Source organism: Papilio machaon, chromosome Z (genome assembly GCF_912999745.1).
Source record: "Papilio machaon chromosome Z, ilPapMach1.1, whole genome shotgun sequence".
Taxonomy (NCBI): Eukaryota; Metazoa; Arthropoda; class Insecta; order Lepidoptera; family Papilionidae; genus Papilio; species Papilio machaon.
This window is the reverse complement of record NC_060016.1, coordinates 4327102-4341028: the sequence shown is the minus strand read 5'-3', so window position 1 is coordinate 4341028 and position 13927 is coordinate 4327102. Positions and strand designations below refer to the sequence as shown.

Here is a 13927-nt window from a genome sequence, read left to right as displayed (position 1 = left end):
TCCATAAAGTTTATCAAAGTAAGATGTTTGTGGGAAATTATCAATTAAATAAAATTTTACGTAAAGTATTAACAATTTGGACAGATATAGGTTTATATACCTATAAGTTAGACTGGGTTGGTTTGTTGTTAATAGGTTCAAACGGTTTCATTTTTTGCTCCTATCTATTGTATTAGCAGGTATTTTGTTTACAATTATGGAATTTTATTTAAACTAAATCATTTGCCAACAGTATTTAATGTCAATGCATAACGTCGTTATTAGCTAAGTTTCAGGTCAAGAATAAATTTAATTCATAAAATTTATGTTTTAAAACCTCTTTATGTGATGTACTGCTGTAGTGTGCCGAAGTTAATTATAAATTTGTTTAGCATTGATCTGAAAGAATATATAGAGGGGCAATGGAAAGCGCCTTTCAATTTTGTCATAGTTTATACGTTTGTTATAACATTTTCAAGCGATGCTTTGCGATTTAATATTAAAACTTGTAAAGTGACTGTTTTTTGCACAAAAGTGTTTGCGAACAGTTTAAGTAACTATTAAAGTTACAGTAAAATGATGATTTAACATATTCCCTACGAAGTATTTAGGGTTTGCGGTTTGAAGTAGGTGAGGCCATAGGGTAATGTCGCACGGCACGGGCGCCGACCGCAGAGCGTGCGGGGCCCAACAAAATGACACGGCGACTTCGCCCAATGCCCACAGACGACGTAACGAGAACGACAACGAAAACGCGTCACGGCTCGCCACTCGCCTCTGCTCGCTCACTCTGTGTCGTGTCGTGAGTTCGAACGCGCCCCAACCAATTCAACTGTTCATTACCGACTAGACCGCATCACTTGCTCGACGTGCTAGCTCGGACGCGACTTTCCAACTTGTAAACTTTTAAATTTTCGAATATTACTTTTAAAGCTTACAAAAATATTCTTAAAAACAAAAGCGTTCGATGTAAAAAGTTTTCGCACAAGTACAAAGTTTTCTATCTTCGAAGAAAATATTTTAATGCAATTTAAACGTCAACGATTTGTAGATCGCAAGTCATTTTCAGTAGCACGACGTGGTTAAAATTGTTTTTCATATCTACTTAATTTGTGATCAACGATTACGATTTTTTTATAACATATTTTAATTTATATTATATTAAACGTGGAACGAAAAAGAAGCCAAAATGTCGAAAAAACATCTTCACAACCAAGCTGCGATACCGTTAGCTCCTGCGGTGTTTAAGGTAAGTTTTTAGTTTTTTTTTGTGATCTGCGAAATTATTATTTAATTTTATTAAGTTTTAATTTAAATATATAAAGTTAAGCTGCGCGTTGTATTTGTGGATGTGATGAAGAGATTATGAGAGATATTTTGTGTGCTGTACTTTCATTTTACACCCAAAAACTCGTGTTGCAATACGCTATGTAGTGACTACTATTTTCAGTGGTTCATTTTAGGTATCGAAGTTCTAATATATTCACGTATGAATACGCGAATAAATTAAATTGGAAACAATTTGCACATTTAAAATCTACTTGGAATAAATGTATCGATAACACTACGGCGTTCAATTAAATGTTACACGAGTTTTTCCTTGAGCGATACTTTTAAAACCGTTTTCAGGTGGAATTAATTGCATCACCACTACAGTACAGTATACAGTTACTTCAATTACGTTTTTAATCTTTTTTTTAGCTGTGCGTTTATTAAAATGACTATGACCGTTTACTTTTCTAAAATTAGAAGTAATTTTACTTTTCTATACTTCATCGTTGATCTATCCTTTAACATACCACAGTTTCTATATTTTACAATCACAAATTTATAAATAAGTACATGTTTATTATCAGTTTATTCGCGTTATACACAGCGTCATATCCTACTGTTAACTTGATACCTATATTTTGTTACATTTTATTATACTACAAGATTGTTTATTACCAAAATTTTATTAATTTATCGCTTATTACAACTAAAAGACAGGTTCGCCTGCAACAAATAGATTTATATTTGTCATCCATATGTCGTCTTTTCTCATAAAGGGGATGAGACTTTTAGAAACATGAAATTTATTATTTACACATACACATTTGACTTAAAAAAAAAAAACTTGAAAAAATTAACACTACGCGTTAACTGAAATGATGTCAAAGTCTTTAAAATAGAGCCTTTAAAGTAAAATAGAGATGTCACTGAAAGAGGTGAAATCAGACGCCTTCTGAAGATTAGCAAAATTAGGTCTTAAGTTCTTTTTCAGAAAGAGTCTTTTTATTAAAAACTTCACGTTTATATTGTCGAGAGCATCTTTTCCATTCATTTTAAGTAAATCGTTTATTCACGATGATAAACTTGAAAAACATCTTTCTATCAAGATTTAACTCCTTTAAATTTGGCTTCAGTAAACAGAATATGGCAAATAATTTTTCGCCTTTTTTGATGGCTTTATCAGGAGATTAAATCTCGTAAACATCAACACACGCCTATTTATAACCGCTATCATGATCAATCATCAAGGAAGCCTCAAATGGGGTTTTGTACTTATCAGAATTTATTTCACGTGCGATAAAGTTGCGTTAATCTTCATCGGTATTAATCGGTCTATAAAATGTAACCTCTATAAAGATATTAACAGAAATATATTGTTTGATTGCACTGCTCACCTCAGTTTTGTTTTTTCTTTTTTAAATTGATTCGATTTTCAAAGTTCAGAGACATTTATTTTTAAGCAATTCTTTCTGTTCAAAATTGGACAATTAAAATAGAATGAATATCAGTTGTTCAAATATCTACTGATATATTAGTGAAGGATCAGAAAACAATTGTGTACTTGACTAAATAGTCCGTAACAAGATGACGTCATATAAATTATTACAGCGTATAGAATACAATGATTGATGTGCCAGCGAGATGATTATGATATTCGAAATCAGAATTACATAAGTACTGAGAACAATTTTTGAAATGCGTTAAATGATAAACATATAATGAAATTTTAAAAGCATTTTAATTAATCAAGACTCATGACGAATTTGTAGATTTTAAGTCAATTTGGAGATATACAATATAATATTTTAGACTACGCTATTGCGGTATTTTTGTATTAAAATTTGTAATTTGCAACTATGAAATGTTGGTAATGGAGACAAAGAGCGTAAAAGGATACCTGGATAATCATCTTAAACTTCGCAATCTCAATTTAAAATTGTTTTCTTTGAAATACTTACTAGAAAATATTTTCCATAGTTTGGCTTTCTCGATATTCTTTGTACATCATTTTTAAAATACTTATTATATTATAAACGATAAAAAATTTACATGTATAGGTAAGTCATAGACCTTTCGTTATTTTTTTTACATACATTTTATAAATAATCTTTTCAAGTGATAAAGGTATACAAAAAAATTTCTATTTATGAAATATTATTTATAAGTTGAAAAACTTTCTTGTTACAAGCCAGTAACGTGACTACGTTCTTCCTTTTCATTGAAGTTATTTTACACAATGGAGTGTAATTGGCATAATACTAAAATTGCTTCGTGTTATTTGACTTGTAGCGCAACAAAATATAAGTATCCCTTTCCAGGTTCTATTTATTCTGGAAGTTTTTAGCAATTTTTTTTAAATGATTCTTTTGCTTCAAAATGCGACTAAGCCCGTGTTCAATTGTTTTTGTTGTAACATTAATTTCTTTGTTAATATGACAATATTATCCTTAATATTTCCTATAGTATGTAATATACCTATAGGTCTCGACATTCGCATCTTGTGTCTAATGCACATTTGACAAACTTGTAAAGTTTTTCAAACCATTCGATGAATTAAAATTATTTATAATATATACGTAATCAACATATATTATCATCCCTTTCTCCCTCTTTGAAAAAACAGAGACAGTGATATAGTATACTTATTCGGGTTTTGGGCAGTGTAAACTCGCTGTTAATAAACCTTTTGCTTCTGAGATTGAATACTCATAAAGCAAATATTTTGTCTTTGCCTTTGTTCTTTTGTTTTAAGACAGTATTAAACAACTTTATCTTATAAATACGAATGTTTAGATGGTTGAATGGATGTTTGTTTGAAGGTATCTCAGGAACGGCTAAACGGATCTTGATGAAATTTGCCACAGGCGTAGAACATAGTTTGGAAGAACACATAGGCCACTTATTTCATTTTTTTTTATTTCCGCGCGGGCAGAGTCGTGGGCTACAGCTAGTTTATATATTTGAATTCAACATACTTTAAAGTTATAAAAAACATTTTTTTATCGTACATTCATTAGTCTTCTCAATGCCGAGTATTTACTCGTAAGTAATTTTAAAAATACAAGACTGACGACATGAATGTCTTGAATTGTGTTTGAAATAGATTATTATATGTTGAGATAAATACATTCTTAATGGAGGCGGCAATTAAAGAGCATAAAGCGATCGTAGCTAGTCAGTGTCAGTAAAATAGTCGTCTGACTTTGTTACATGTAGTACTGATTTATTTGCAATACTCAAACGCAGTAGTCCGCCAATCCCACCTCGATTGTATGCATTGTTCATTTTATGTCCGCATTAAAATGGAACTTAGGCGCATTACGCCGTGGTGATTACTTCTGAGAAAGTCTTCGGACAATAGGGGTGCTTATATTACAAGCTGACGATATTGTTCTAATGATTGTTACAATGGTTTTGGGTTGGATATTGGGTTGGAAAAGTTGGCAATTCACACATATTATCCTACTTGTATACATTTGATTGAATGTTTATGATTTTAAAAATAAAGTTTAACGATTTGTAAAAAGAAGTAGCATTTTATTTAGCAATTCAGTTTTTATTGAAACATTTACAACTGAAGCGTGAAACCGAAATTTGCGCTCGCGCCGAGCAACGGCGCGACGACGCTATGCGTCGTGCGCACGCGGCCTCCAAGTCGGTGCGAAGAGTATAGAATAGGCGGTGGCGGCCGCGGATCGCTTCGCTCGCTCAGTCGTATGTCTGAACACTAAAATTGTGAACTCGCCGCTTGCTGGGGCAATGGAAATTTCCATCGAGTTGCCGCTCGCCGCAGCCGCGCTTCGCCTCCCGCACCCCGCCGTCACCCCTCCCTCGCCACGGAGTCAGCCCGCGTCTTACCCACTCGCACACACGCGCACGCTTCATGGCGCCCCTCACAAATTATCTACACACATACACACATAAATTTAAAAAGGGTTCTCAGACAATCGGTTCCCGCTGCAGCCTGTTGTCCGCACCCGCGCCTTAAACGCTCTAACATGGTCTATTTAAAGGCACAGCTGTGAAAAAGGCATGAAAGAAATCGCTACAGTCGTATACCTACTAGTTTTACAAGTATGACTATACATATAAAAGCCCCATGTTAGAACCAGAACGTGAATCATACACTCCGCGCCTATTCCTTACTAAAGAGTTGTATTTAACAACGCTATCTATTTTTAGAGTTACAAAACGATCGCTTTTCGGTCATGACGAAATGTATGGGCTTATTAAATGCCTCAATTTGGTTTCAATGGGAACTCATCGTAGGACGTACATGAACTAATAATAATTTAAGTATGTGTAATGAATCGTTTAAAATAAAAGTCTTGAGCCGCATTTTAGTGACAAAAAGTCAATAGCTTATAAATTGAAGCGCGGAACGCAAGGTTTTTACATGAGAACCTATGCGCGATATGAAGATAGTATACGTACTTATACGCGATAGAGATAGATGGATGTTATTCGATTCCAAGAAAGTGTATGTTACGTTGTCTTTTATCTTTGTTAACAATCCATGTTGACGCTTTATTTAGATCATTTCAAAAGAAAAGACTTCAACGAACTACAATACATTGTCTTATTTACACAGAAGTTATGTACTACCTTCCAACACTAGTTATTTAAGAAATTAAATTATGTTACATATTTATCTATTTAGCAAAAACTTAATATTGTAATTGAAAATGTAAATGTCGGTCTAATTAATATATACATATTTTAAAGAAAATAATAGTTTACGTTACTGACTGAATTAATCAAAATAATCAATACTAAAGAGTTTATTAAAATATCAAAGTGTAGAAGGGCAATAAATGAAAATATTCCACAATTACATCTTAGCCTTGTGAAACCGTCCAAAAAAAAACCTTGTTTTTAAGACTTGTTGGCTCACGTTTTAAGGACACACTATTTGTCCAATTTCACCTCCTTACCATATGTTAGTAGATTAAAGTTATATACTGATATAAAAATATAAACAGTAGTATATTACACTTATTTAACTCAACAAGTAACTTTTTTTAATAGTTTAGTGAAGCTTTTGCTTGGTCATACTTATTATTTTGCAGCGGAGTTGTGGGTGGTTTAAGAATGGATTGAATTGATTATTACCGCGGCTTTCGAGTCCATTGTTCTGTTGCACTTGAAATAGAAAAGAGCAAACGCCTCGAGGTTCCTTCAAACATTGCCTTGGATGAAACACAATTAAATTCGTCCGGATAACTAAATCAGTGACCTCTTTATTAATAATAAAAAACACAATTATATAACGTATGTGTAAATAGAAATAATTATTTAACTAACACCGTTATTCCACAAAAAAAAAAACAATGAACGTATTTCGCTTCTATGAAATTGTTAATTGAAACTTCAAGTAATTTTCACGGCAAAAAAAGGACCTACTGTTGTCTAAAACGCATCTACGAAAATGCGTTTTTAGTTCTCTAATCAAGCACTTGCACATCATATATTCTTAAAGCTGTTAGCTGTTGTTTTCTTGTCTCACGGACTACTTAAAACTAGTAACATAAACAAATTATACTGCTATATTATCTAAATGTACCCTTTTAATACATTTTGAGGTTGTTAAGCAAAGTTACGGTTACTTCGGATGAAGGCAAATCAAAACTGTGTACGTAGTATTTTAGTAATTCGTGTTTCCAAGTCATCTACCTAAATCCATAATACTACTTTGACCCAATATAAACTATTTTGAGATAGTTTGGCACTTATCCACCAGAGAAACTTGAGGTCATCAAGTTTAAAGTGCCCATTAGACAATATAAGAAGTCATAATACAAACTTATATTTATCTATCTTATATCTATATATATAAAAGAAAGTTGTGTTAGTTACACCATTTATAACTCAAGAACGGCTGAATCGATTTGACTGAAAATTCGTGGGCAGGTAGCTTAGAACCAGGAATAGGACATAGGATAATTTTTACCCCGTTTCTGTTTTTTATTCCGCGCGGACGGAGTCGCGGGTAAAAGCTAGTCTTATATATATAAAAGAAAGTCGTGTTAGTTACACTATTTATAACTCAAGAACGGCTGAATCGATTTGTCTGAAAATTGGTGGGCAGGTAACTTAGAACCAGGAAAAGGACATAGGGTAATTTTTACCCCGTTTTCTATTTTTTATTCCTCGCGGACGGAGTAGCGGGTAAAAGCTAGTTATTCATAAAGTTGTTGACATTTAGATTGTTTTAAATCAATCAATGAAAGCCATAAGACATAACATTATAAGATTCGCATACTTAACGAATATTATTATGGTTGTTCCAGTAGCATTACTGGAAAATGGAGCAAGGTCACCCAACATGTTTTCATAGACGACAGTCGTTTTATGAGCCAAGAATTTTCTCATAATAATATTTACATCCTGGACAATAATAATTTGAATTCAAATCTTATTCGATAGATAATAAAATATCAAAGTTAAAAATAAAATTGTACATAAATATATTCACGTTTTACAAAAATAACTTTAAAGCCGGCTATACGCCTTCAGTTTCAACTGTACAGTTTCCACCAAACAATCGGACAGTTCAGTTGAAACGTACGGTTGTAGACGATACTCTTATTGTCATTTAAACTGTAGTCCTCAGTTTTTCTTACACAGATACGCATTAACAGTCGGTTGAGTTAGAAGACGGTCAGTTAGAGAACAGAAGGTGTCTTACCGGCTTTAACGTGACACCTGAAATAAACCAGCTTAGAATGCAGGAAAGACCAAGAGTCAAATAATTAAAATATAACTCCGTAACATACTTTGAAGACTCCGGTTCATCCTTGAAAACATTGCTCTTGTCGGCTGTAATGATGTTCACATTGCAATAATAGCAAATAACAAGGAAAATTATCCAGCATAGTCTAACACCTCTAAATAACATAACTACTATAAAATACTTAAAAATAGTAATTTAAATGCGTTAGAAGTTGTAACTTCTGTGTAAATTATATTATTATTATTACATAGTTCAAATCTGTAGAATTAACAGTGCAATATTTATGTATGTTATCGTTTATCCCTCTTAAGGTGGGTATAGACTAGAGCGTTTACTTGTAACAAAACAACAAGCCGCTCTATAATATGTTCTAGTGTATCACACTTTCACGAACCAGACGTGCTTTGGAAACTATGCTTTTACCTATAATATACCATTCGTAAGAACGTTACATTACATAGAAATTCTTGAGAAAATGCTCTAGTGTATATTCACCTTTATATTCTAGAAACGAATTATATATTTAATTATTAAAGTACAAGAACAGCAATAAATTTTATTTATACTAATATTTAAAATTTGTCCTTATCAAATATCTCTCACGTTTACTACAAGCACGAATATTTGTGAGAATTGCCATCGTATCAAAAATAGATGAAATTTGTGTTACAATTTGTTTAGGACATAAAGTACATCCAAAAAATCACATTCTAATTTAGACATAATTGACATGAACATTTTCAAACGGGGTTTTTGATCTCAAAAACTAACAATTAGTAATTTCCCCTTATATAAACACTTCGACAATTTCTTTTAGTAGAAAATAACATGTTGAAATATATAACGCAGTTTTTATTAGACAGTAATAAATTGTTTAAAGTGGTTTTATTCAAGTGCCAGATAAAACGTAGGAAGTCAGTACGAGACAAAAGGAAAACTACCAGACGTCGATTCAAATCTAAATCGTTATCTAAGTTAATATAAAATTACTATTCATGTCTTTAGGTATACAATAGGGAGTAATATTTTCAGTTAATTACAACTGTATAATAATGCTAAAAAAAATTACAGGATGAAAATACCAACGAAAATAATTGCCTAACCACAAACATATGTAAATTAAGAAGGTGTTACTATACGAACGTTAAACAGTCGCTTTTTATTATTAGGAAAGATTAGCTTAGAACACGCAAATATCGTCTTCCTGAGCGTCCCCTTCTCTGTTGATTAAAGGTAGGCAATGCATCTGCATTTGCAGATGTCTAAGAACGACGGTCGCCTCGCTATTTCAGCGAATTCAGGCGGCCTCTGCTCATTTGCCACGTTTTGATTTAAAAAAAAAACACGGGCCGTATGGCGACGCAACAAAGATATCGCGGTATATTTATATCATAATACTTTTCTTCTCATCTTCTCAATTTTCATTTGAAGACTCACTGAGCGATATTGTGAATTTGTTCGTTTCATTGCGCCACAGCATTTCTCATATGGCATACTATCCGCCGCTCTGCGCCGCCACAACGTCTGTGTGACATCTCTCTGACACTATTGTTACTCTGTTTTTATAAAACCTTAAACGAAACGAAAAAAATTCACGAAAAAATTGCGATTTAAAAATGGGACAAAAGGTACGTTAGATTTTTTTTGTACTCGTAGCAAATATTGATTTGGACTTTTGCAACAAAGTAAAACTAATTGCTTGTAGATTTGTCCTCGACTTTTACATTTAAAAGTTATCGCATATTTTTTTTTATTGAAAGTTGACTGTCGATGAGCTCAGTTTAAACCTGACTAAAGCTTTACTGTTGTACTGTTTTTTCATATTTGAAATCAAATTTATTCACCTCCTAGTACAATAATAAACAATATGAGTGAAATTAACTTTCTTTGTTTCGTATTATCTTAATGTAAACAAGAATGAAAAATGTCATTAATCTTTAATAGAACAGAACAGACTATGTCGAAATCAATATATTTAAAAGATTACATTATTAGTAAATATCCAAAATATTGTATTGAAAGATTGAAAATTAAATTTCGATCCATTCAGTTGTTCTGGTCTATCGTTAAAATAAACATCCATACATTCCCTTCATCTAAATATTTGCATTAATATCAATAACAAATTTAAACATAAAATAACAACATGAGTTAATAATTTTTGTTATCAAATAAACAATTTAGCTGTCAATGAAATATTGTACACTTGTTGAATGATCGTTGATTAAAACAAGTTTTTCCTATATTCAGGAAATATGTATGTCATTATTCATATTACAAAAAAACTTCAAGCTCATATTAAAATAACATTCATTTGTAAGAATACTAAGTTGAGGTAACGTTATACCTTAATAGGCCATAATGACAAAATAGACCATGGGGAAAAACCTTAACACGTTTTCTTTTAACGTGACGTATTCTGTATAATTAAATAAAACGTACTAGGTACTACTAGTCATTAGGATGCGTTAGTCCTAATGTCAACCTTGTCTATATTTTTATTTAATACTAACTGTCGTCAGCGACTTCGTTCGCGCAGTAGTTAAAAAAACTTAGTAGCCTTTGTGTTCTCCCAAGCAATGTATACATCTATGCCAAATTTCAGTGAGATCTGTTTAGCAGTTATGGATACCTCCGTCTAACAAACATCCATCATTCCAAACATTCGCATTTAAAATATTAGTAAGATTAAATAAATACAATAAGGCATTGATAAATTTTAAATAAATTATTGTGAGCGTAATTTCTGTATCTGAAAAAAAAACAGAAAATGTTATTATACAGGTGTTTCGTCAGTGAAATCGCACTGTCACAAAAACTCAGTACATTTCATTGAGTGTATTCTAGAACATGTTGAATCTCGTTAGTTTGCTAAAAATCCGGACACGGTCATGGCTTAACAAAGCCATCGATTAATTTGAGGCTCGTACAAGAGCGATAAGATAACTCGAATCTGTCCTTGTTATTATTCCACTCTGGTTTCAAACAACGTAACCGCATCCACATATTTATATGATAAAATTAATTAGTTTTTCCATACCTCCAATTAATAAAAATATGAGTTTTTTATTTAAAAATAATAGTAATATAATTAAATAATATTTAACTACTTTAATAACTTTGTAAGCGAACAAAGTTTCATGATAACAGAACACAATTTATATCGGCGCCGTCATGTCCAGCCACTCCCAGTCCCAGGTCGATTCGACATAGAGTCCTATATTTGCGACGCATTGTTTATTTTTTATAAGAAGTAATAAACAATCAAAAAATAACTTTGTTACTTTTTTGGCGATTAAAAAATCTTTATTGTAGTTAACAATATTTTAATTATTCTATATTATTTTAAGTATCAATTAAAACTTTAAGTTTCGGTGAAAACGATACTTTAAAATTAATATAATTTACATTGAAATCAGTTTACGAGGTATAATGTCAAGCCTTGTATTTCAGCATCATAAAATACTATAAATAACATTTAAGTATTTGAATGTATAATTTATTTGATAATTTTCCGCCTTATGTCTACCTATAAATACTAACTGTAGATTTCCATTAGCGAAACACAAATTTGTCATTTTTCTTATTTATTATTATCATTATAAAAAAGAAAAGAAAGCAATGTACCCTTTCTTAGTAAATAATATGTACCTATGATGTATATATGTATATATGTATAATGTAAGATATTACGAGTATATTATGACATGATATAAAAAATTGTGTAATAAGATAAATATTTTATTTCAAGTTATTTCTTCCAATTTGGGTCAGGTTACGATTGACAGGCAGGACGGACGGCCGTAAAAATTAAGCCAAAAAATTATTAAAATGATAATTGTGCGCCGATCCCAAGTGAGTGATAAATAGTCAGGATGTCAGGAATGAAATAATTTTGATTTTAACTATCGGAAACTATTTACCTTGAGTAATATTGGTTAATATCGTAATGTAATAAAATATAGAAGAAATTTCCATTAAATTGAGTAATGAGTGTCGTCTGCGACGTAGAATTCTTACAGAATTTCATTATACGTATGTCACGTAATAGAAAAATATTTATTGCTATAAAGTATAATCACTCGACAGATATCCGCGGTTGGAAAATATAAATGTTTACACACGTTTAATAAATTTAACAAATTATTGAATCAAATACTTTAATCAATCAGGGTGATTTTCATTTAATTTGTAATATGTGTAATAAAAAATTATAAGTTAAGTTTTTGATCGTGAAACAATATTATGTTTTTTTTTTGGATTATTACGTATGACTTGCTCTACCAAAAATAATATTATTCTATACTCAATTTTAATTTAATTTATATTATTAATAGACAAATCAATATTTCAATTAACAAAGCTATTTCCAGTCAAGAAAAAATATTATTAATTATACTTGGTTTAATAGTTTACTTAGCCTGCGAGAGATTACATTCCAATCCATTATTGTCCTTTCTATATCTTTTCGTATATTAAAACACCAACTTGTTGGTCGATAATTTTTTACGATTTTATTTATCTACGTTTTTAATTTCCAGGGTTTGAAAGATTGAATAGGAAATTTACTTGCAATTAATATTATCCGTATAGTATTATCAGTGTAGCGCGAATAACAATCTTTTGTAATGAGTGTCACGTAATATTTTCTTGTTAATTAAAATTTAATTAATATGTAGTGAAATATGCATAAATCTATTTATTCATTAAAATCAATATTAAATCTATTGTGCAATAATAGGTCGGAATAATAATTAATTATATTAATTAATACTTAATTAGGGAAAAAAATCAAACTTTTAATTACTAAGTAAAACTTTAACTGTTATATTATAAAAACGGAAGATTAGATGTCTGCAAGGATGGATGGATGTTTTATTAGAAGGTATCTCCAGAACGGCTTAACGGATCTCAATTAAAACTTTTGAAATAAATCGGATATTGTATAAAAAATTTCCTAGATGCAGAATATAATCTGGAGAGACACATAGGCTACTAATCAAGTTTTTTTTTTGTTAATTCCGCGCAGACGGATTCGCGGGTTATAAATAAAACTTTTTTGTATTTATTAATAAAAAATCATTTAATTTGAAAATTAAATTAAACACGTGGGCGTTATTAATAAGCATTTACTTTGACAAGAGACATAAGAAACTCGGTTATCTTAAGACAAATACGTGTAAATAATCTTTTTCTAGGAATATTGGTTCTTGCCATTCGCATCAATTAGTAAGTAAATAGAAGTTGCGCGTTTCCTAGTACTTGTTTGTAGTCTACATTAAAATATTTAATGTTGTCTTTGAAAAGAAGTCTTTTCAAGGTTTTATTAAAATTCCTAGTTATTATTACCACGTTTCATTGATCAAACAAGATGACTATTGGTGTATATTTAAGATTTGATGATGATACATCTTACTTCTTACTAATATTATAAATGTGAATGTTTAGATGGATGGATGATTTGTCTGAAGGTATCTCCGGAACTACTTAACGGATCTCGATGAAATTTAACACCGATGTAGAACATAGTCTGGAAGAACACATAGTTACACACTACTTATTATGTTTTTTTAATTCGAACGGAGTCACAGGCGACTGCTAGTATAATATAAACACGATTATTTTTTTCTCACCTCTTTCTACTTTCAAATATAATAGATATGAAGCCTTAATAAATTTTTTAACCAAAGTTATAAAGCCCGGAAGACATTTTTTAAATGGTGTTGCACATTTATTGTTATCATAATAAATACTGAGATAGCGATAACATGACGTTTTCTTTACAATGGTTCAGTTTGTAAAGATTATGTAAAAATCCTCTTGCCACCTGTGTGAGTAAATTCAAACAAGAGCACAGTAGGCACATAATTAGAGTTCCTTCATTCATATTCTCAGATTTTATTTGTCGTGTCCAATAATATTCGTAATGAAAGTTATTCATGT

At 31.1% G+C, this 13927-nt stretch overlaps 1 protein-coding gene across 1 annotated transcript in view; it reads left to right on the top strand.

Moving 5' to 3' along the window:
• The first annotated feature begins 785 nt into the window (after positions 1-785).
• Positions 786-13927, top strand: part of LOC106720020 (proton-coupled amino acid transporter-like protein pathetic) — a 28051-nt gene continuing 14909 nt past the window's right edge. The window contains exon 1 of the mRNA XM_014514557.2: positions 786-1228. Within this exon, the coding sequence (XP_014370043.1) occupies positions 1169-1228 (60 nt within the window). The 5' untranslated portion in view covers positions 786-1168. The remainder of the gene's footprint in view (positions 1229-13927) is intronic.